Source organism: Colius striatus, chromosome 19 (assembly GCF_028858725.1).
Source record: "Colius striatus isolate bColStr4 chromosome 19, bColStr4.1.hap1, whole genome shotgun sequence".
Taxonomy (NCBI): Eukaryota; Metazoa; Chordata; class Aves; order Coliiformes; family Coliidae; genus Colius; species Colius striatus.
In genome coordinates, this window is record NC_084777.1 from 4,848,853 (window position 1) to 4,873,775 (window position 24,923).

The 24,923-nt window shown below is 37.5% G+C and overlaps 1 protein-coding gene across 1 annotated transcript in view; it reads left to right on the top strand.

Moving 5' to 3' along the window:
- The window catches only part of MED27 (mediator complex subunit 27), an 87,065-nt gene that overhangs the window by 46,414 nt on the left and 15,728 nt on the right, over window positions 1–24,923 (top strand). The window contains exons 4-5 of the mRNA XM_062011829.1: window positions 13,263–13,356; window positions 23,068–23,175. Coding sequence (XP_061867813.1) covers window positions 13,263–13,356; window positions 23,068–23,175 — 202 coding nt within the window. The remainder of the gene's footprint in view (window positions 1–13,262; window positions 13,357–23,067; window positions 23,176–24,923) is intronic.

Genomic DNA, 24,923 nt, shown 5'->3' on the forward strand with positions numbered 1-24,923 from the left:
AGTTTCTCTTCATTTAGAGAGAAGGTTACTTCTTTAACAGTGTGATTTTACAGCATAATAGATAAGCAAATCTATTTTGAAGGAAGTGAAACGAATTTCTTGACATGACAGAGCAATAGTGGCTCTTGAATGTCACTTGTAAAATTAGCTTGTTGACAGAAAATGCCAGGTAGAACTGTTTTAACATGTGATTATGCTTTTTAAATGAAAATTTATTTTCAGTACAAAGATAGCAACTTTAATTCCACAGACAGAAAATCAATTATAATTTTTGCTACTATGGCTAAAATATGATCTGCTGCTACTAATTTGTTGTTGTTGTTCCACAATTGCTGTCTTCTCTCTGTTTTTTATTAGGTCGTCGATGTGGATGGAAATTCTGATATTGAAGCCTGAGTGTTGTAATACTTTTCTTTCTCTTCTGCTCTGTACTTTTGCATCTATCTGCAGTACCATGTTTGAATAGTCTGATTCTATGCTTGTATATATTTAAGCTGCTTAATTTTCATTGTATCTTAGGCTTCATCCCCCACCAGCAAGCTGTTAGGAAAGCATTTGATTTTGCCATTAATTGTGTTGTTTAAGATCCTGTATATAATGATACTTTGAGATGCATTTTGCAAATGTCAGACACCTGCTGAAGTTCTCCACACATCTTAAAATGCTGATGTACACAAGGTATGTGGAGTACCTGATCATTAGATGGTCCTTAGTTTTCAGGTTGTTTCAGGTATTTCCTTGTCTGTTAACTTGTTCTGGTCGGCTATTTTCTCTCCCGTAAGTTCTGTCCAAATAGTTGACTCCCTTAGCTTTCAAATCCAAGTCTCATTTCCTAAAGCTCATCTCCATCTCCTGAGTGTGAAGGAGAGGAAATATTGAGAAAACATATGCTCTGATTTGAGTATAGAGTCTCTCCAGATGTGTCAGCACTGGTGTAATATGGCACATGAGAATGGAAAGTACTTCTTGATGGCCCTGTGGTACTGGGAAATATATGTACACGCCCCTATTTATGGATGTTTTAGGGTTTGGGGTTTTTCTTAAGCCCTTGAGTAAAATGAGCACTTCATTATGTTTGTCCATATCTTTTGTCTTTTGCTGTTGCTGACTTATCACTAGTTGCAGCTTAGGAAGAAGCCTATCTGTGGTATAATGGGATGAGTTGCAGAAAGACAGTCAAAGCAGCAGTGAGCCTCTCAGTGGTGCAGCTGAGGCTGTAACAGTAGCCACCTTTGATTTGTTTTCATACAAGCTTTCTTTTTCTGCTTTCTCTTCTTCTTGCTTCCTTTTCAGCGATGTTGTGCAGTGTTTTTCTCATTGTGTCTTTTGCCAAATAGTTTTACAATACAATCAATAGCTGATGTTTTTGTTTCCTTTTTAAAAATACCTATGAAGTGCAACTAAGGACGTATATGACATTAAATCAGTGCAAATGTGTTTTGTGCTTGTGCTTTTAATCTATGGAAAACTTGATGATTCAAATTAGGCAAAAAAGTGAAGAATAATGAAATGATTAAACAAAAGCTAAATAGAGAAATATGTGTTCATGCAGTGAGTAATGAACGCTAAGTAAGCATGAATGGAGCGCCTTTGAAACATCTGTAAATTCCCTGATGTTTGGAAATGTAACTGCAGGACACTGTTTTGGAGGGGTAAATACTGTTTTTTGGAATCAGCTTTTGCTGGTTGACTCTCAGTGGCTGCATGTTAGCTAATTAATGATTTAACTTACTGTCATGTTACTAGGTGAACCTTTATCCTGGTAGCACTATGAATTTCAGATAATTATTTCCTAATGATGAAAATAATAGCCTTGGCCCTCATGGTTGACTTCAACTTCCCTCTGGTTGCTTTTAGATATAAGGTTACTCTTAATGAAAGTTGTATCTACTAATACAGATAGTTTGCAGCTGTAGGTATTAATATAACTAAGTCTTATTCTTCTCTTTATACAGTATATTTTTAATTAATACACCATACTACAAACAATGCATTGGTATATATTGCACATGTGTTCAATAGCAAACTATTATGTAGCTGTTACTTTGTGGTGAAGCAGATTTTTTTTTTTTAATTGGATGGTTTTTTTGTTTATGCCATTATCAGATCTTTTCCTAGGAAAATCCAGAGCTCTCAGCTGCAATGTTTCAGAAGATCTGCATAGAGAGTTTTTGATTAAAAAATGATTGAACTCTTTTTGTCAAGCAACATTTAAGCTTGGGCAGTGTAACTATATAATGTAAATAGCTGTTTCAAGAGAAGGAAAAATATAAACAATAAGTTTAAACAAAAAAAAACTCCTTAAGTAACCTTCCCTTAAATTACAGTGTGTTTTATCTCCAGATTTTAAATTTTTGCCTGTGTGCAGGGACTGTTGTTAGTCAGTGTAAAAAATCTAATTAAATCTTCTCATGGTAGTGATTCATTGCTGACCCTCTCTTTATTGAAGCATCTTATTAGAATACTAAACCACTTCCTGCTGAGAGACACTGTCATTGACAGGCAGGCGAGACACTGGCTGATTAGAAAAGGTTTATCAGGCTGGTATTGTCTTCAGAGTCTGTGAAAAATGTTTTATTGTCCCTTCTATAGCAGAACTTTTGAGACGCTGTTTGGCAGAGTCTGAGTTGTCGCCTGTGACCATGTACAGTCCCATCTGGTGGAGGATTATTTCATGCCACTCATTCACATTACAGTGGGCAGGCTTGCTTTTTTTTTTCTTTGCCTTTTTTTAAGGGCTGTGAACACATGGAAACTTGATTTGCAATGTCTTCACTTTGGGTAACCAACTTGTCATTACTTAGAGGAACTTGGTTTTTACAAGCTTTGAGCTTGATTTTCGTGAAACTGATATTAAGAATTAGGGAAATGTATCTGGGAACAAAAGCTAGAAGTGTTAATAATCATGTTTGTATTTACCTAAGGAGATCATCTTCCCTTGTTTTTCACTTAGGCAATTTTCTCTGTTATATATACTTACATAAACAGAACTATTATTTTTTATTAGGCTGGACATTTCTCCCTGATAGCTCCAAACAGAGTAGATCTAAAGGAGTTATTCTACTGTAGATATATTTGGCATAAAAGCTAGTTTATGTTTTATTTTTTAGGGAAGTTCTGCAGGTAATGTGAAGTGGTGCAGGAACAAAAATACACTTATGAGCAGAATTGTATTTACTTACCATGATATTTCTTTGACTTCAGCCCAAGTTTCAGCCTTGCAAAGCACTTTAAACTCTGGTCTGCCTGTTGAGTGCAGTGGAGAAAAACATGCCAAGCAGAGAGTCCAACCTTTAAAAAGCCACAGTGAACATAAAGCCCATCTGATCTCTGCTGTGGTCTCACACTGATCCCTGTGTGTGAGAGGAAATAGAGAGGGAACCTGATTACAAGAGTGGGAAAACGGCCAAAAAGGTGCAGTGAATTTCCACAGTCACTTTGCTGAAGAGTCAGGACTGTGTTTGGCAAGCTCAAGAGTAACTGCCATGATAACCCCTTTCCTTTAACTTACTCTGTGGTTTAATGAGAAAATTTTTGTTCAGATAATTTGCTTAAGGGAATTAGCCCTCCTCCCCCACATTGACTTTCAGTGGAAGCCACGCAATTTATTTCCATGAGCCCTATAAAAAATCCCAACCTAAGGAACAGCTTGTCATGTTGGAGGAAGAAGTGATGAAAGTGTGGCTTTTTTTAACAAAATAATATTTTGAAGAGCTGCTGAGTTGATAAATGCTTAATTGTACTTGTGATGTGCAGTATTCGGACTGGAGTGTAAAGATGCCCTTGAAGGAATCTATTGATAAACCTGTGAGTTTTGAGATAGATTTTTTTTTTATATCTCTAATATCATGGGAAGATTGAAGTATTTGGTCAGAGCATAATCATGAAGAGGAAAAAATCAGGACTAATTATGAAATTACCTCAGATTTGAAATGGGCATTTGGTAAATGTCTATTTGGAGAAAGTTTGTGTAATAAATTACACTGGACTGTACAAGTGATCATTTGATGGGTATCTCATCTTTCATGGGTTTTTTTCACCTTTTTGCTTCCCTCTTAATTAGAGAAGAATAAATTGATTTTAGGTGTCCTTATAGGCTGATGTCAGGTATCTTAAGTACCCTTAGAACCAGTGCTGTTAAGACTTGTCTGTTTTTACTATAATTTATAATTTTAATAAAGCACTACATCTTAAAGTGGATGCCATTTTTGAGTGACTGTATTTGAGGCCTGAAATTTGAGTCTTTATTTCCTAGTCCTATGTATTCCAACATCTGTTCTATCAGGAGAATTTAGTTATCATGGAAGAAATTAGAAATATAATTATGTCATTGTGAGGATTTGAATTAAATGATAGAGACTGTATACTTAGTGCCTTCATGTGTCTGATTGGATTTTTTTGATTGTGCTTTTCCCCTTGCCTAATTTTCTTCTTCAGGGAGGTTGTTATAGAAACATAGAATGGTGGGGTTGGAAGGGACCTTTAGAGATCATGTAGTCCAACCCCCCAAAGTACAAGTATGAAAGTACACTTAGATGTTAGCATGGTTACAAACTTTAGAAATCTGCTTACAAAATACACCAAAAGTGTGGTGCAAATTGTAAGGTAACAGCACTGTGTCTTATCTTGGATCTGTAGGAATTCAACTGTTTTGCATAAAATTTGAGTATGTAGTCCGAGTCACTTCTGACAGGTCATGAAACGTTAGCTATGACAGAGTCATTACTGAACAGCACAGCACACCCTACATGCATTAGTGAAGACAAGCTCTGATAAGCATGCTGATGCCTGCATTAGATGCAACCATGGCAAAGATAAGCTATTGTGGTTTTCACTGAAGTTAGAAGAACCATATGGTAAGGATGAGAAATTCCAGTGAGACAGGTTTTCAGAGTACTGAGCCATCACGAATTTAAAGAATGTTTTAAAGCCACATGATAGTGCCTGTAAATCATCAGACTTAAGTAGGAGACACATTTTTAAAAGCAGAGAATGTCAAGGCTTGGGTAACTGAACTGCCACAAAATCTGTCTTGTGAAATGATCTGTTCTGCTCTCCCATGTTGATACGTTAGCCATTCTCCAGAGAGAGAATTCCCATGCTCTGGAATTTGTGCTGTCTTCACTAAGTTCTAGGACTTGATGTGCCTAACATAAGTGATCACTAAGTTCTCTGCCTTCCAGCAGTGCTTGTCATATGGTCAAGCATAGCATACAGAAAGGTCTGTGCACAACATACTCTATTTCCTATTCATCAATTTCTCCACTCAAAGGTAAAATCTCGCTGCTTTTGATTGGTATAGAATACATAATGGGTATCATGCATCATCTGTTGCTTTTCATAAAAGGACATAAGTACTGTAATTTCTGCTCTGTTAAGAGAGAAATAAAGTACAAGGTAAGTAAGTGAGAAGACTTTGCCGTTGAAGTAATTCTTCATATGAATTCAATGAAGTAATCCTTCAGTAGCAGAGCTGAAAGTAATGTTCTAAACCACTGAATTCTAGCTTTAAAAGGCTGAATTCAGGAATGATCAACGTGGAGTTATGTGCAGTATCAGGATCCCATCAGGCGGTCAGCCCACACAACGGGACCTTTCCCATCTGCAGGGAACCCCGTTTACTTTGGGAGTCTGGCTGGGCTGGTTTTCAGCCCACCAGCCCAGCCTGTTGTCTTCTCTAGAAGCAGGACTGAACTTGATGCATTATTTTGAGACCTTTGTCAAAGCACCGTCTGGTGTTTGCTGAATATCAGCTTGTCGCAGTTTAATCCTCTCTCCCTCGCTGCATGATTGACTAGTGAGTGCAGGGGAGCTGTTTCACCTTATAGCACAGACTCAAGCAACCTCAAACTCTGCAGAACAGCACTGGGTAGAGAGGGTGGAGATAATCCACTTTTGAAACCCTGTCTGGGAGAACTGTATGTTGGTTGTGAAAAAGATTTATTTTAATTTGTATTATTTCCTACAAGGCTGGCTGGATCTCTTTTTCCTGAGGACTTTTGGCAAAGCTTTAATGTATGAAACCATGTATGTGTGTGCAAATTGAGACTCACAGGTGGGGCACAAATTACTTGACAAGTCAGGAGTAATTCAAGAACCATCTTTATAGATAAACACTGATGTACTAATTCTAATTCTCATCCAGGTCCCTGAAAATTACTGTTGTTAGCCTTTATTGCTGGGATGTGGAGCAACATCTAGTTTCATGAAGAAATGGAATATAAACAATTCATATGTGCTGTGAAGTATTGCCTCTGAAATTCTATTACTGATGCTGCACAGTTAGGGAGGGCTGTTTTCCTCTCGAGGTTTGTATTAAAGGAGTTAATGTTTTCCATAAAACACAGACTAGTAACAGGCTCAGACAAGATCCTGGTGATGACTGAAGTAGATGCATGCTTGTTTTGTTAACCAGCTTTCACACATTCTAATATCCATATTCCTCTCTTGATTACTGCTGTGAATTAAAGGTATTTTGAAGAGTGTTCCACAGAAGTACTAAGAAAGCTATTTCAACAATATAGTAAATCTGTGGGAATTTGACTGCAAGGTCTGTATTTGTGATTTTTAATAAGGAAAACTTTAAGTTATGCTTTTTAAGGTGGTGCACTGGAATTTGGTACTCTGAACAGAGATCTTTTTGCTCTGTCTTAAAAACCAAACTATGCACTGACATGTGTGTTTTCAGAGTGCATTAAAGAGGTGTTCATACTTAGCATAAATGTGCAGATGGCCAGAGACTGATTTAGGGGCAGGTTTGCATTTCATAAGCATTCAGCGTGAGAACCTGCATGCATTTGTAGCATCACTGTCATCTTGTTCCTTTGAGGAGATTCCTTGCAGATTTACACCATGTCACTCATCACTGGATTCAAAGTAGCAGTGAAGAATTCAGAATTGTTTGTCGTATAAACAATACAAGTATCCCGTTGTAATAGAATGACCCTAGTGTACTATTGCTGGCCCAGGAATTGTACTGGGACATAGTATGTGCAGCCACACATGGAGCTGAATCATGAAACCAGTTTAGGTTTAAACTAATACATTTTTTCTTCATTTTTATGTGGGGTTTTTTTTAAAGCCAGATCAGCTGTGTGATCCAGCTCTTCCAGCACAGCACAGTTGAGGGGGCTGTATGCTGCAGTGTGCGGGAGGGGATGTGTCAGTGCCTTATGTCACTATTGCTGCTGAAGACTGAAAATTGTTGAATCACAGCCTCAGGTTTCTAAATGTCTTTGTAAATCCAACCCTTAAACACTCCGCCTTGGCTTCTAGAGAACTGTCCAAAAGACTTCACATGCATCCTTAAGTGCTGTACCAGGTTTGGCCTTTTATGAGTGAGAAGTGCAGATGGTTAAGTGTTTGACACAGCTATATGTGCATATGCTTTTGAAGCAGACCACCCTGTGTTTATATGTAAACACTCTAGACTATTTAGGCACATAACTTAATCTTTTGCATCCACTCAGTAATAAAACGTAATTCCTCTATGACCAAAATAACATCCGTAGTAAAGTTGAAATCAAGCAAACTTGCCTCAATAAATGGAAAGCTGCCTCCTTTCAGGTTTGGAGTTGAATCTTTCAGTGTTGTCTTGCTGTTCCTCTGGATGGTGGAGTGGAGTTGAGCATGAGTCTTAGCAAATTTATTCCTTAGGACCTTTGTCCAAGGTATCTTAGCAAATTTGTTCCTTACAGTCCACACCTGTGGATTCATGTTACTAAGACACTCAAGTGCTGAAATTCCCTCACACTGATCATGTCTTGTAGCCTCAAGACTGAAGAACTGTGCATAGCTTAAGAGTAAGAGACTCAGAGTTGCTCCATCTGCCCTCATAGTACTTAGAAATCATTGGTTTGAAAGAGGAAACATCTTTCTGGTATAATATCTTGAATAAAGGTTTGACAGCAGTAACAGAAATATTGAGACTTTAAGTCACTTTCTTAGTGTGACAGTTGTTGAATTTCTTTTCATGCTCTTCCTTGCCTATCCAAGCAGGAAGTGTCATCTTACAAAAGCTGGCAGAGGTCACTGTTACAATAACTATTGTTAATTGATGCTTCTGAAAAGCCTTCCATCAACTTGATTTTGCTACCTGCAGTGACTTGCTCAGCAGGTAGCTGAATCAAATTAAAACTTCATTTCATTAATTAATAAATCACACTAGAACTGTGACTACCTTGTGTGTTTTAAGGTATAATATTTCTCTAGTCAGGTTGCCTGAAAACTATTTAGTCTATCAAATCTATAATATTTTAAGTCCTGCAACTCTAAAAGCTCTAAGTTTATATTGAGTCTAGTTCTGCCAAATATAGCTAGGTCTTGGTAGAGTGCAGGCAAACTCTGTGCACCAAAGCCTTCATTAGCAAACACTACATGTGGTGGCAAGAGTCTGCAGGGCCAGACCATGCTTTGAAAATACTGGAAATTATTAGCTGTGTTGAGAATAGTAGCTGAAAGCAAAAAAAAAATCTAAATATTGGGAGCAAGTAAATACTGTACTAGTGAGTGAGTGATGAGAGTTTCCCCAGTTGCTGACCGGAACATTGTGAATCAGGAGTTAACAGAATCATAGAGTTTCTCTTCATCTCGTATGTGGTATTTTCCACCAAGTGTGTTAGGAGAGATTATGCTCTTTTATATTACAAATGTGTGATTTTTTTTTTCTCTGTGTCTCCCCAAGATCATTAAGCAATTTTTTTTTCCAAAAGACCTCCTCAGAAATAAAGTATCTATATTGTGTTTCTTAAATTATTGTATTGAGTGGAAAAAATGAACAGCATGCAAGTTAAACACTGTGTGCGACAAATGCTATTTAAATCTTGTCTAAGCTGTTAAACATCACACTAACATTGGATAGCTGGATCTAATCCAGCTAAAAAAGAAAAAAAAGAGAGAGGGAGAGGTCACAGAACAGAACTAAACCATCTGTCCAGTGTGGAATTGAAAGGTATTTATAATGAATTACTTTTCTGTACTATACTGTCTTTTGGGTGGCCTTTTGTGTGAATCAAAGCAATTTTACAAGATCATTTATCTCTAAAGGTGGTTCCTGAATTATTTCTACCTTGTCAACTTTATGTTTTAGTATGAAAATTCTCATTTAGTGTTTTGCATAACTAATGAGTCCCTCAAACAGTATTTTCTAACTGGCTTCAAAAGTGTTTTCTGTCCATTCCAGGCATTGTTCCTCTGCTACGGACTAAAGGATTTTTGTGTATTCCATTGGCAAAATGACAGAGGGATTTTTCAAAGAATCTCTCACTTGCTTTATCCTAATGTTGATTTTTGTGCATGTTTGTAATGAGACTTCATTTGGAGTAAAACATTTTTAATTCATTCTAATTTTCTTTGCTAATGTGAAGTAGATTGTTGTGGTTTGACTTTTGCAGTACTAATATAGAGTATTTGTAGGAAAAAAGTATTCTGCTACATTAAAATAAAAATAACAATTGATAGTGTTGCAGCCTTGGCAAGCATCTGATATCAGGGCTCATGTTGCTGACTGCTTCTGTTGCACAGTCAAATGCCTATCCCTGAATGATACTATTATCTTTTTTTTTTTTTTTTAAAGAAAGATTTTCTGTCAAAAATAGAATCTTAAAACCTCCTTAAAAATCAGGATTCTGTGTCATGAAGGAAAGAAAGAAGAGAAAAAAAAATGGGAGAGGGAAGCTGGTACGAAGGTGCCATTAAAGCTTCTTGAAAAATCCTCCCTGTAACCAGTAAAATTACATTAGCAAAATTGCTTTAGTATTTGATATGATTTAATGATCGGAAGTCCTGTTAGTTGAGTCTTGTTCTTCTCTGACAAGAATGTCTACATATCTGGATTAGGATGTAGCTGTCAGTGATTTGAAGCTTTTTTGACTAGAATGAGATGTTGCAATTACAAGATGTTCTCATATTGTCTCTTGAGGCCTAGAAGAATAAGGTGAAATTCTGTCTTTAAAGAGTTTAAATACTGTGCTGCAATTAAATATGGATATTACTGGGCATGATCTTGTGCAGTCATTTGCTGTCTGTCTTCAGACCTGTCTGAGCATCCTTTGCAGGTTAGAGAAGCTATGGGAAGGGAGTTTGTCTAGACACTATTCAACCCTTTGTAGGTGGAACAATGCCTGTTCTAGGACAAGAGGAGAAGCTGAGAAATTTATTTTCTTATGATATGCCAAATATTTGAACAAATCCATTTGCTTTTCCCTGCTTTGCCTTGTTGCTCCTGCGTTTGTAAGTGCTCATTCCAACCAGTATCTTTTGTAAGCAGGAGAAAACTGAGATGTGTGTAAGTACATTAAAAGTTAGAAGTGCTTATTGGCAAAGTAAAATTAGAGTTCTCCATCCTCAAGTGCTACACTTCTCTGAGACTGGGGAAGAAATTCTGTAATATAAATAGGAACTATCACATTTTCGAGCTAAAACTCATTGGACAGAGATGTGTAAGTTGTGATTCTGCTTATTTTGACACTAAATGAATGTATTTAGTTCTGCAAAATAAGTTCCAGACAGCAGCTTTTTCTCTGACCCTTTTCAGACAGCCTTAGGAGTGCACTTTATCTTGTCTTTATCACATGTTCTTCGGTTTTCTCTGAAGTCGTCACCAGTTACACTTCTACTTTACTTTGCTGCATCTGATTTATCATATCCATTCCTTCACAAGATGTTTTACCAGATGTCCTCTCTGAAGGGCATATCTATAGAAGAATTTTGCCTTAGATTAGGTTGTTTGTCATTTTATATTTGAGGCTGCTGTGTCGCCAGGCTAATTTAGTAATTCTATACACATTGAAGATTCCCTTCTGTTCTGATGAGTCCTTGGGAAACCCTAATGACTATTTGAAAAAAGGCAAAGGGGCAAAACAATGATATATACATCAATGTAGTTTTACCATATTGGTCTTGAGTTTTCTGACACCCTCTTGACTGAGAAGGCAATGACAAGGCGAACTGGGTGGATGGTCCTGACAGAGCTGATGAGCCTTGCCAAAGTAAAACATTGAATTTCCTTAAGTGTGGGGGTTTAATTTTCTTTTTTTGTCAACTGACCTCCAGAGAGTGATACAAAATTAACAAACTTCTAAGCCTAAAATATCTTAGTAACACATCTTTAAGTAGCTTCTGAATCTGGTTAATAAATTTAGAGGATGTCTATTTTGCTGTATGTGCGATTTCACTTAAAGGGAAGACGCTTCACAAGCTCCTTGTGAATTCCTTGTTCTGTCTTATACTGCTCAGGTGGTGTAAGGGGACAGTCAAATTTTAAGGTATGTGGTCAAGACAAGTTTTACATTTAAAAAACAATCATGGCTAAGAAAGAGTTGACGAATTGATTACCTCCAGCTAGCCTGGATCACATTTTCAAAGGATAAATGTACATGCCCACTGGGGTTTTTCGGAAGAACCTAAGCAGATTAAATGCCCAAGTCCAACTATTGTTTATATGATTTTAAATTCCTCAAATTTTCCTTCCTTAATGCATATGGACTGTACCAGTGGCTTGTTTCATGCAACTTCATATATTATTTGTTTTTAACTTATTGTTGCCCAAAGCTTGGCAAATAGGAAAATTTCAGTTAGTGCAATAATCAGCATCATAATGTGCAAGGTTGTAAGTTCCTAATCACATACTAATCAAGAAGCACCTCAAGAAAAATCTCTCCTTGGGTGTTTCACCATCAGTCATCTCTATTCACACATAAGCAATAGCTGGATTTATTTGCAGGGCCTGGAGTAAATTGCATTTACAAGCCAGTCTAAACTCTCGTGATGTATAAAAAAAAGTGTGGGATTCAGTAATGCTTAAAATTAGGTGCGTGCTGTCAATGGGTAGCTTACTCATCCTGAAGCACTGTCTTACCCTTCTCTTTCACTGAGCTAAGGAAGTTCTTGGCTTATGGGTGTTTTGACTTTGCTTATCAGCAAGCAAGCTGTTAATGAGCCAGTCAAGTGAATGCAGAAACTTTTCTCTGCACAAAGAGAAGTGGGGATTAAGATTTGTATGCAAAATTGTCATAACTAATTCCATTCTTTTGTTACTTTTAAAAGTGGTCTGACTTTACCAACTGTAGAAATGTTGCTTTCTTGATTTTTCTTTTTAATTATTTTTTCTTTCCAGATGATTTTTAATCCCTTGCAAAATAGCAATTGGAACATGGGGAAACCTTCTTAGTTTTCAGGGCAGAGTTTAGCAATTAACATTGATAAGAATAACTTTGAAGACCATGAATTTCTGCCTTTATTTAAGTTAGTTAAAAGGAAACAATTCAGTTTTTCAGTTTTACTGTTAACCTGGGGCAAGCACTTTTTCCAACATGTTTTTTTCAGAGAAGGATGTGTGCTGGCATGAAAACAGTTATACAATAAAGTAATTCCTGGATCTGATAAAGTTGTAGAGTTTGTAGACGCATATGACAACAGGGCAGCAGTGTCCCTCCCTCCTTCTGTGTACTTCAGGAGATCTGAAAGTAGTATCAGAGGACAGATGAGTGCACAGCTGATACAGACGGTTGCATAACCTCAGCTAAAGCAAATACTGTGTGTTTTAATTCATCCAGAGGAATGGCTGAAGAATGAGAGTCATGCTCATGGGATGGGGCCACGTGTCCTGGGAAACAAGGTCTCTGAAAGGAAGTTTTTACTGTTAATGGACGTCAGCTCTTATTACGATACCAGGGAACCAAGACAACTGTACGTAGTTAGACTTTGCCTGCATAAGCAGAAAAGGTGTTTATTTTATCCCATGTTTGACCACCCCAGAGAAACTCCTGGAATGTACTAGCCAATTTGAGTCACCAGTGCACAAAATAAATTAGACTTGGGAAAAAAAAAAAATCCCTAGGAGTAGTCTGAAGACTTTTGACCAAACCTCTGTTTAGTTTATCAAAATGAGAGTAAGGAGTTGACCAACTGTGAATTCTTACACTGGAGGGGTAATTTTGGTAATGGATCCTTCGACTCCCTGAGGCAAAAGTATAGAAGTACAATGGCAAGACTTTGAGGCTGACAGATTTGGACTGAAAATTCAGTGAGTGCATGTTTTTAAGGGTAGCATAGTTAATTTTCAACTTACATGGAGTTTTGGTATGTTTCCTTTTATCAGTAACTTTTCAAATTATACTTGCAGGCATTTTTGGAGAATGTGCAGATATTAAAGAGAAACTAATTCAGGAAAATCCCGTGGACATTGTTTGAAAGCAATATGAATCATGAGTCTGTGGCACAGAGAGAGTGTGTTAATTCTGCTGTTTTCATTTGTTTGGTAGGTATGTTGATGATGTGATCAATCGCATTGATAGGATGTTCCCTGAAATGTCTATCCAGCTCTCCCGGCCAAATGGAACCTCAGCAATGCTTCTGGTAAGTTGGATTATTTAACTCCTCGAGATGGATTTCTTATGGGGTTTAATTACTGATCATAAAATGCAGGTTACTGAAGGGTTTTTTTTCAGAAACATGCTGTGCTTCATTTGTAGAAGCAATGTAGGATCCTTCTTGCTCTTAGGCAAATGAGTGATAAAAAGAATTTCACCTTTAAATGAAAGATCTGCTACTTCTATTGTTAAATGTGATTGCAGAAATATGAATGCAAACTCATATTCTCTGTGGTTTTCAGCAGTCTTGGCAATGAATGAGTCACAAATATGGTAATTAAGACGTAAAAAATGGTGGAAGAAAAGAAGGAAACCAATATGATTTAAATTTGTTCAGATTGTTCTTGGATCAGTGGATTTCTGTTATATGATGAAGTCAAGAATTTGCCTTTGAAGTAAATGAGCAGTAAAGGCTGGATTAGAGATAAACAAGTCCAATATATTTGACTTATTTCTGCCTGACCAAGCAAGATTTCATTCCAGAAGAACCTATTGTTCACATCAATTTCCAGAGGCAGCTGTTGTACTTAGAGGAAGAGCTTTAAAGACATGTACTATGACAGCCACATGGAAGCAGAGTCCAGTGTGGCAGCTGGATGCAGATTTTTCTCTATTAAGGCGAAAGGAGAAGTCACATCTTTTCCCAAATTTTAAATAAAACTATAAAATATACTGTATTCACAGGTGAAGAACTGCAACCAGATCAGCCTTTTCCATCTCTCACTTCTCATGGCACATCCTCTTAATTTTTCCTTTCTCACATAGGCCATTACAAGAGGCTTGGATATAGTGTACATTTGAGAATCTTTCTTGTTTCCAATCCAACTGTAAAATGAATCTGAAAATCAGGTAATTTGTCAAAACAAAATTGTTGAGTCAATATAAGTCAACATTAGGGCTGTTCCTTAGATTTTATATTGGTTTTAGAGTTTGCTGACTTTTAAAACACTCTGATGGTTAGATCTTTTTACCTGTTTTTTTCAAAGCTTCTGTTAATTTCTCTATAGTAACTACAGTTGTGATTATGTTTAGTTTTAATTAATCGACTAACATCCCTTTATTAACTTCCTTTGAACAGTCCCAAATTTGCAAGAGATTAACTGAGTCAGAGGTTAAAATAAACAGTTGGCATGAAAACATTTAATCTGCACTTGTTGGATTTACCAAGTGGAACAATGTATTTCAGAAAAGAATTGAATTCATCAGTGCAGTTTTAAGAAGCTGTAAGTCGTGGAAGCTTTTGCATTTCCACTTAAGCTGACTTTTAACTCTTTTGCTATTAAAAATGTCAGCCTTTACTTCCTTATTTGAACCCTTTTTCCATTCTCTTGGAGCCTCACTTTGCATATAGTAAGTGTCAGAAAATAGATGATGCTTTTCAAGATACAGACACGGTTAGGAAAGTGGGTAAATTATCTTGGATGTGACTGATAAGGAATAAGGTGGGGTAGAAGGATTGTAACTAAAAGAAGCCTGTTTTACACACAGTATTAATTTAGTGAACTCCACCTTGTAGTTTCTCTCTAAATCAAGGATATTATTGTTGCTACAAGATAGCAGCCCTGTGCTGAACCAGTGGTATGCATGTTTTCCTTGGATAAGAGATCAAAAAGATTGTTTTTAAAGTATTTTTGTATGTGACTATGTGATGGGTTTATAATTTTTTCTTCTAGGCAGGTTTTCCCTCTTTCCCATCTGTCTCAGTTGATGTTGCCAATATGGCACTTTCCATCTGGCCCTGACTGCTACAAAAGCTTTTGCTGTTTTCAGCCACAAGTCATTCAGTGGAAGGTGTTGCAGGATGGGCAGTGTGAAGAGCACCTCCCCCAGAAGAGGGAGGTTCCTTCAGAGCTTGTGATTTCTAACTCTGAGCTTATCCCAGGTTAGATTTGGAGTTGCTCCCTTGCAGCAGTGTGGTTTACCACAATACCAAAGGGTTCAGATAATGCTTATTTTGTTTAAAAATATTTTACAACCATATTGTTTGTCCAGAGTTAGTTGACCAACTGTCATCTCAACCATTTTCATCTTTGAACTGTTGATATCATACCATGGCTTGTGAAGGTGTTTGACGTAGAGGTCTAGGTATTATAACACTTTTAAACACAATCATTCCATTTACCAGAGAAAAACATCATCTTCAAAGGCACTGGTAAGCAGTATGCATATTTTAAGAATGTATAAATGATTGGAAGGAGAGGGGAAGAAGAGGAAGGGAGTGCCTGTGAGATTCTTTGAGACTTCAGAATAGTTGGAGACATTGCCAAATAAACCATCTTTAAGAAAAACAAAAGACACACAAAGTTTCAGCCCCAGACTGCACAACTTCATGTGCACATAGAAATCAGTTTGTAGCCTTTGTTGTAGAGGCAAGACTTTCACAGTCTAAGGTTTGCCTGATGTTTCAAGAGCAATAATGATCAGCCATGTGAGCCTGCTAGTCTAAGTCTTCTGGCAAGTAATCTTTATGTTAAGCTGGATTCTTCCTAACCAGGGAACAGCTTTCACATAAGGTGAGAATTTTAAGGAAAAAGAAGAAGAAACTGTTCCTGAGAGCATAAATGCTGTGTCTTGAAAGGTTGCTATCTCCTAGTCCTTTGAGGTTACTGCTTCCTCCAGACATTAAGGGAGGGGGTTTTGTGCTTTAGATTTATACACGACAATTGTACCTCATTAGTCTGGATTTAGCTACACAGACCAAACACATAAATAATTGAAACCTTTCAGAGCTGTGTGAAATCCTCCACTGATTTTAAAAGCAGTTTATCATGGCATTTCAAGGTGCTGTTTAATCCCAATCTTCACTAGTGATTTTTCAATTAATCTTCTAATCACACTATGCATAAAAAAGACTAAACATGGAATTGTATTGGCTTTAATAACAGCGTTATGCAAAATTAATTTGCAGCAGCAGCAAAGGGAACTGCAGGCTCCTGAAGGTTTTGGTGAGATTTTGTTGGTCAAATGCCAGGAATTGTAAATCGATAAACCTCATCTTGTATGTTAAGAAAACATGAGCTGATTTTTAATTAATGAAAAGTATGTAGATTTTTGCCTTTTTTTGAATGATTAATTGTATTCCTAGATAGACATTTTGTTTTCCAACAGAATGGTTTGATGCTGTGATCATTATGTCCTTGTATCACACACCTGATTCTCCTTATCAAAATTCACAACATTTTTTTGTGTGAAACAATTCACTAATACCTGAAATCCTTTGGAAAACAGTAAACATTAGCCCCACTTCTTCACTTGACACAGATGACTTCCTTAGGGTCATGTATCTAACTAGTCCTAGTCAGGGGTAGAAAACTTATTTTCTTGTCTTCATCTGGGAATTAATTGGTCTTAAATCATATGTATCCCCAGTGTTTGTAAAGCTGTATAAAAGCACCACCATAGAAGTTACAAACACTGGGTAAATATTTTTACAGATAATTGAATAGTTTTCTGTAATTTGAGCTGTTTCTAAAGCATAGTGATATGTATAACTACCTTCCAACTGGAAAACCTGAATTGTTTCTGCCAAACTGAAGCTCATGACACAAATCAAGATTTCTTCTTTTCACATTTTCTTACAATTTTTAATGATAAATTGATTTTAGAACTATATACCATTGCCTAGATTTTAATAGATCTCTCATAACAATGTGAAACATGTTTTTATACAATTTTTTTCATTCTTCATAAAATCAGACATATTTGCATTTGAACTTTTCAAATCTTGTTCCAAGCATTTTAAACAGTCTGATTGTATGGAAGTAGGCTGTATTAATTGCAAATAGGCTAGACATCTGCTTGCTGAAACTGAATAATTTCTTGTGTCTCATTTTTGTTTATCAGTGTTTTACATAAAATCATTATTATCTTCTGTTAGAAATGTATAATTTGTCCATTAGGAAAGGCTGCTGAAGTGGTTTCTATTCTAGAGCCCCTGATGCTAAGGAACTGGGAGGAGGAGGAGGAGAAGTTTGCTAAGTCATTTAAAATCAGTATTGATGTCATACCTGATTGGAAACAATGTAATGCTCTTCAAAACAATCTTTTCTCCAAAATGCTCAGCAACATAAGCGGTTCCTCCTGACCAGCTGGTGGTTCATGTGTAAACTGGTGCAGAGATGACACTGGGTAAAGGTGGGGATATAGAGCTATTGACCATGTTAGGTGGTTTAGGCACCTGATTATAGGCACATAGGATGAATATTCATGTAGGGATTTACTCTTTTGGAGACACTAGGTAGATTTTGATGTTTGACAAACTACAGGCATGTTTAAGGATCTCGTGTGTGAGCTGGACCTTGAGGAAATCACTTCTGAGCTCATAGTGGGGCTATTGTGGCTGCAGCGCCTTGGGTTTGGCTCTGGAGCATTGTCAGCATTTGAGGTCACGGATGTGGAGGAACAGTGTCTTGAATCAACGAAGTTCACGAGCAGGGGATGACAAGTAAATGGTAAATTATTCTCTGCTTATCTAATATAAGAATGAGGAAGATGGGGAAGAATCTTTTGATGCGAAAATGAGCGAGCAAGAGTAGAAAAAGTAGAGAAAGACCTGTGAGAAATGTCCTCAGCTTTTCTCCCTCCACAGGGTTCCTGTGCCTCGGGGTTGCTGTGCAGTCTCAAAGGCTCGCAGGTCTGTGTTGGTATTCCCATAGATTTATGTTCTGCAAGATCAGACATTGTTTTTGTCCCTGTAAAATTCTTGGTGTGCTATAATTTAGAATGGAATAAAGAGGCAAAATCCATTTCATCATCTGTAGAAACACTGGACTAACATGACCCTTCTGTAAGTGTGAGTAGCCACTGGCAAAATCTGTAAACCTTTGAACAATAGTCTGAGCCAATTTATTCACCATAAGAGAATATACCGTGTTACTGAGGGGAGACGATCACCAGCTCATCCTAAATACAGCAAAATCATGTGAAGTCTTTCATTTATGTTGAGTTCTTATCATGCACTATTGCAATTAGGTTAGACTAATGAAAGGTAAATTCCAGCCCTTACACAAAAAAAGAAATCCTTGTAAAGAACCTAATTAGTACGTTTGTTTATTTAGACTCTAATGGCTTAATTGCATCTTATCTTGCTATTTACAAATAGGCATCATTAAAGAATAATGAGGATGTGAGGGGAAAGCACAGCATTCATACCAGCAGCAGATGAGACATCAGGGAAAAAAATTAGTTGAAAGTCTAGGTGATTTTTTTTTAACTTCATTTTTAATAGAAAAGCTTATTTTTCACTCTGTGTGTGTGTGTGTGTATATTTGTGATTTCCAGGCATTGTGCTGATTAGTAAGACAGATACACGAGTGGGAGGACAAGCTTATGTCAGGCTGTACGCTAAGAAGCAGGTGTCTGGCCTTTAGCTAGAAATTGTATAGCCTGGTTACATCTCTGGTTTGATGTTGCCTTATCATTTCCTAAGGTGAATAAAAAACCATACAAACTTGTGCTACTTTTTATGCAAGCAGGGAGGTACCCATTTGAACTGAAACTACTGGTTCCTATCTTTTAGCTCTGCATTGCAGAGCATCTGCAGCTCAAATCAGCAGCAAATTCCCTGGGATGCTGAGAGGAAATCTGGAGCTTTGGGATTTTTTTGCTAAGCGTTGGAGCTTGGAGTTTTCAACATAGGTTTTCCTAACATCAAAATCTTAAGTAAATCTGGAGAAAGAATGTTTGTTAATGCATTTTTAAAGAAATTGTTTATAAATGGGCTTTTCATGTGCTATCTGTTTCAGTGAGGAGGCAAAACTAAGGGGGAGGCAGAATTCCTCCAGGCAGAATTCTGGTGTGGTAAATTAATTTTGATCCCTTTCATTTTGTAAAGTTAATTTTGACCCCAATACTGACTTATTTGGAAAGATACTTATTTCTTTTCCAATTGTAAGTGGTGTTAAATGGGCACTTTTTTTAGCAGTCTTACAAGAAATTATCTAAACCATTCTCACTGATTATTCTGTTTCCCCCTCCCCCTTTCTTGGCATACAATATCTGTCATATGCTCTTTGAGAATTATCTTGGTGATAGACAAAATATTTTTAAAACTGGGATATTTCAAGAAGATTTTTATTTTATATATCTTTGTCAGAAAAGCTGCATAATATTGCAGATTTCAATCAGCTGCCTGTCCTACCTTCTTCTGGAGCTTGCCATTTTAGGAAGCAGAGGATTTATGAATAACTTAACTGTCTGAATTTAGTATAGTTTAGTTAAAAGGAAGCTAAAAGTACATTGTTATTACACAGACCAAAACAGAAGCTACAGAAGTATTTAACTTGCAACTGTTCCATTTTCAGCTCGTGGAACTGTGGGGCATATTTTTTCATTCATATTAATTGAATTTTAAAGTGACCTTGTACATGTATTGATTTGAATTAAAATTTTCTACATCAAGGACGAGTTGGCATATATCCTTCAGGCAAAATATTAAAAAGCCAAGTGCTGTCTTAACAGGATATCGACAGAAGAAGTTGAAATTTAATAGGAAAAGTTGGCTTAGAAAGGAAATTGTTGCCTTTTTCTCACAATTGAAAGGTATCTTTTGTGTATAATGAAAGAAATTTCTTGCAGTTGATATATGTGGAAATGCAGAGACCTTTCCCTGCCCATTGAAAAGGGACTATCTGGGTAAGTCTTGACCTCCAGAAGGAGAGACCTATACCTACAGGAGCTCAGAGTACAGCTACCAAATTACTTTTTTACCAGAGCCATTAGTTTTTTTATTACATTCTTTTAGGTGATCTGTGGGGACACAGTTGTATCACTATAGGTATAAATTATATTCCCCACATAGATCTTTGCTGAACATGGACTCCAGTTAGGTAAGTTGAGCAGGCATTGAAAGCAAATGGGTTGCTGGAAAACACGATTTGTAAAATACATTAGAGGTGAACAGTAACATTAAGTCCTGGAAACAGTTACAAGTTGTGATTATTAGAGGGGAAAAATAAAAGATATCTCATTTATTGTGTACAATATGGAATGTGCTTTACCCTGAAAAGAGCTGTGAAGTATACTTCTGGCTTCCAGATCTAACAGCGTCCTCCAGTCTAGTGACAGGCTGTTGTTTATTCTGTGTGCTACTAGCCTCATTCTTTCAGTGCTGTAAAAATGATGAACTATAATTTCACTGAGCTACACGTAGTTTTACAAAATTTCTGCTTCTGTCAGACTTAAATAATGATGAGGTCCTACAAAAATCATCTGAAAGTCCCAATCTCTCTTGCAGACAGTATAAAACCTACAGGAATCCTGTGTCAAAACAGCAGCAGCAAGGGAAGTTTTCTGTTGCGGTGCCAGAGCACTGTAAGAGCTTATTCAGACAACCTAGCACTAACCCAGCCAAAGTTGCAATGCATTCTATCCCTCATTTGCATTGCCTCCCCTGCTTCTAGAGAAGACCCTCTTGTACAACCATTATGTAAGTTGAAATTGCGACAATGGTGCCTTCTTCAGGGAGCTCACCATTAGGTACCCATCTAAGGATGGCTTTACACAGCTCCTTACGCTGTGTAACCTTACTTGTTTGACATTCAAGCAAGTGGGTGATCAAGCCTACTGTCCTGGACCAGTCTGTGGAATCTGACCTTTCAGTGTTGGATGATACATGATGGCTGGGATCTGGGTAGCTGAGAGATTCTGAAAGTGTAGAGTGAGTCATTGGAAGAGTGTGAAAACAGATGACCTGGGAAAAGGTAGCAAGCTACTGCAGAAGCATCTTGAAAGCATTTGCGCAGGTAAATCTTGTGGGGAGGTTTGTGCAATAAGTATATTTGAGCAAGTTGAAATGCCAAACATGGGATTTTTCAGTTTGTTACATTCCACTGTTCACTCTGAGGATTTTCAGGAACATCCCACACAGGATTCAGATCAGCTTCATCCATTTTTTTTTTTTACCTTATAGCAATGTGAGATATCGTAGGTGCGGGGAAGAGAAGTAAGCATCCACTAATGTGTGTGAAGGCAAATGGAGATAGGAAACATTACAGGTAAAGCTGAGTCTGGATGTTTGTAGGGCAGCCTTTTTGGTCTTCTATTAACATTTCTTTTTGTTTAAAATTTCGTATTTTCCTCCTTTTAATTTGATTGTGTGTGGTTGATGCCTGGTGTGAAGTTACAAGAGTCAGTCTTCTTAGTAGACCTATACCCTAATGAAGTGCCATTCTTACTAAGGTAGAAAAACTAATTAAAAAACTAACAACTCTAAATGCATTTACAACTTTTTTCAAAGCTACTCCATTTCCTCATCTTTACAACAAAAACTGTCTTTCTAATTCCAGTGGATGATCAGCATTATAGACCAAAGCACCTCTGGGTCATAACTTTGTATTTAACACTCTTGATACAAGTGCTGAATAACTCTGCCACTTTGTTTGCAGATCAATTAGGTCTCATTACAGAATATCCCAGCAAGTTTGAGTAACTGTTCTTCAGCATCCAATATCATTCTTCCCACCGTTTCCCCTCCCAACTCTCCTTCAGCAGCATGGTCCCTGCATCAGCTTTGACGAAGAGTCTTTGTGCCAGATTTTCTGTCTTCCTGGGGGAAAAGCATCTTGGCACTTCAGAGTTGATTTGCCTGTTAGTCTTTTAGTTAGTCTGCATCAGGTTGGGTGTTGAAACAAGGCAGTAAATAGGAGTCGTTAGCAGGACTTAAAAAGGAAAAACATCTAACAAATCAATAAAGATGCCTATTGACTGATTTCTTTGGGTGTGGATTTGCCTGCAAAGGTTAGCAGTAAAAACACAACTTTTCTGGCATGTGTTAATCTGTACTGGACAAAATGTTGGAACACAGACAATGGAAAATGAGCTGCTGCTGGTTGGAAAATATTGAAGTGAACTAATTTTTATCATTTTAGTTCATTTTAGTGAACTCGTCTCAGTTTTATACTTCTGTGGGTGAAGGAAACCTGTGTAATAATCTCTGTATAACAAACCACAAAGAATTGTTGTCAGACACACAGTATTGTTAGATGTAACAATATTGAAGTGCAAGTTCATCTTTGAAATGTAAATTGATTTTTAGATTAAAATGCCTTCATTATTGCATTTTTGTCAATAATGTAATTTAGGCTTATTTCTGTTGTTATACCCTGACTGACCCTAAATATTTTACATGATACTTGTTTTATTCGTTATGCTTTACTACTTTCACAGGAGAAAATTAAACCTTTGAAAATGTCACATTTTTACTTCTTAACTGTAGTTTCCTTTTAAATAATTTAACATTTTTATTAGACCTAAAATGTTTTCCATTAAAGTCATGGCATCCTTTAAAAACCTGCATTAGAAGAATCTGTTTCTTCTTTCGAATTATTTTTCTCTAAGTGGACTTGTATTGGAGAATATCAAATACATCGAAAACAATCACATTTGCTCATTGTTTTTGACAAGTTATTGAGTTGTGGTGTTAATAAAATTGAGAGTTGCTTGGCAGTGTCCTGTCTACACAAGGGAATTCTGTGAATTCATACATTTTCAGTTGCAAATGAATGTTTGTTTGTTCTGCACTGTATAATCTGTCTCTTCCTCACAACACACACAGTGACTTTAGAGCTTTTATTTTGGTCTGTCTATAAAACATTGAAAACTGAAATTGTATCAACTTAAGTTGTTAACTTGATGGTCTTGTGAATTCAGGCGCAGCTCTCCTTCAGCTTGTTTTTTGTCCTTCTCTTGTTCTTCACAGGTGACCTTAGGAAAAGTGTTAAAAGTGATAGTGGTGATGCGGAGCCTCTTCATTGACCGGACGATAGTAAAAGGGTACAATGAAAATGTCTACACTGAGGATGGCAAGGTAGGTTATTGTGTATCCAGCAACATTACATTTTATTTTTACCAGGTATTCGAATGACAGAGAACAGGAATCCTATCACGAGTATGCCAGAAACATAAAACTGTCAAAAGACTCTGTGAGTGTTTTGCAAAATGCTCAGGTTTAAATTTATCATGCTTTGCTTGGATTTTTCATGCCCAAATGTCTGACTGCTCTCTAACCTCTGAAGCCCTTGCTTGAATTTCTAATTTATCACCTTAGATGCTGGTTGCCTCGTTAATAGTGTCTACTGAGGAAACATTTTTCCAGCGTACCAGCACATCAATAGCCCAAGGTTTGGTTTTCTCTTTTCTGAGAGCTATTGGGAAATCTTGGGTTAGTTTTTTCCTCGAGTTGATAAACGCAACTGTGCGAATCATTGGCCGGTAATCCTCAGTAATCTGCTTGTCAGTAATAGCACATCTTGAACAGCAGCTATTAGAGCAAGTGTTACCTGTTTTCACAAGTGACTTGTTTTATGAACAATTCACCCTGCTTGAACCCTCAAATTTTGTCTGACTGCACACACTCCATATGGCTCCCTTTAGCGCATCAGGAGATGTTAATGGGACCTGACGGCCTTCAGCTCAGCTTGTTTGTCTTTTCAGGGTGGAATGGTCTCTCTTACCGAGACATCCGCCAGGACTCTCCTTTGCCAGTAACAGTACTAAATACCTCCATGTTTCACATTTTCTCTCTGGAGCTTTCTGGTCTGATTATGAAGCCTATTAAAATAAGAAGTTCATTATATCAAGATGAGTACTTGACACCCATAGGCCATGTTATAATGAGGTGCGACTCCTTTTCCTTTCAAAAGCAGTAGCTGTATTTTAGCACAGAGGCACGTTGTGTACTGACCCAGAGTTCAGCGGCTCTGAGTCTGAACATCCCTTCCCCAGAAAAAGCCAGGAGCTGATCTGCTGAAGTCTCCTTCAGCTGTACAGCTGTATTTCTCAGGTGAGAGAGTCTCACTTGAAGGGCGGGAGATTGGCCCAAGAAGTAGTAAAGTAAGAATTGCCCGGTTTTGGTTTGCATTATTCAGATGTGCAGGTTTAAATGTTGCTTTGCTGCAGAAGCAGCTGCACCACACACTCTGTATATTAGCATAAAAATACAGACTTACAGCACCAGCCCCTCTTCACCTGAGTTCTGTTCAGAAGTGAAGTAGTAGTCTGCCTAAAGAGCACTGACAGTGCCTGATAGATTCCTGTGTCACACTTGATTTGGTTGTGCTCATTTTCTCTGATGAATCCAGTTTCCTGTGAAGCTTCCTTGAAATATAATGATGCTATATGTGCTGAGAAGCTAAGTAAAAGAGTTCCCTTCTGAAACTCTGCATCTGGCGTTGGGCTTCTGTTTAGCACAATATTAACTCTCTTGAGAGCCATATACCATTTCCCTGTCATCGTTTGCTCTGAGGGGGACTCTCAGAGGCCAGCAGTGGGCACAGGGCACTAACCTTTTTCTACTGTCAGTGGGGAGCACTTCAGCTTCTTCAGACCATCAATGCTAACACCTGGCATGTTTTCTTGCTTTAAGCCAGTCTGCAGGGGAGTCTGTTTTCTACTGATTTAGCTTTCTGCGTCCAAAGCTATAGGTTATGTGACTGCTCCCACGAGGCTGTATGAACCTGTGACCTTTACGTGGCAGTTTGTTATTCCATTGGGCCATCCAGGGCTTTTGCAAACCTGAAGGTCTGCGCTTTAGGTATAAATAGGAACGTCTCATTG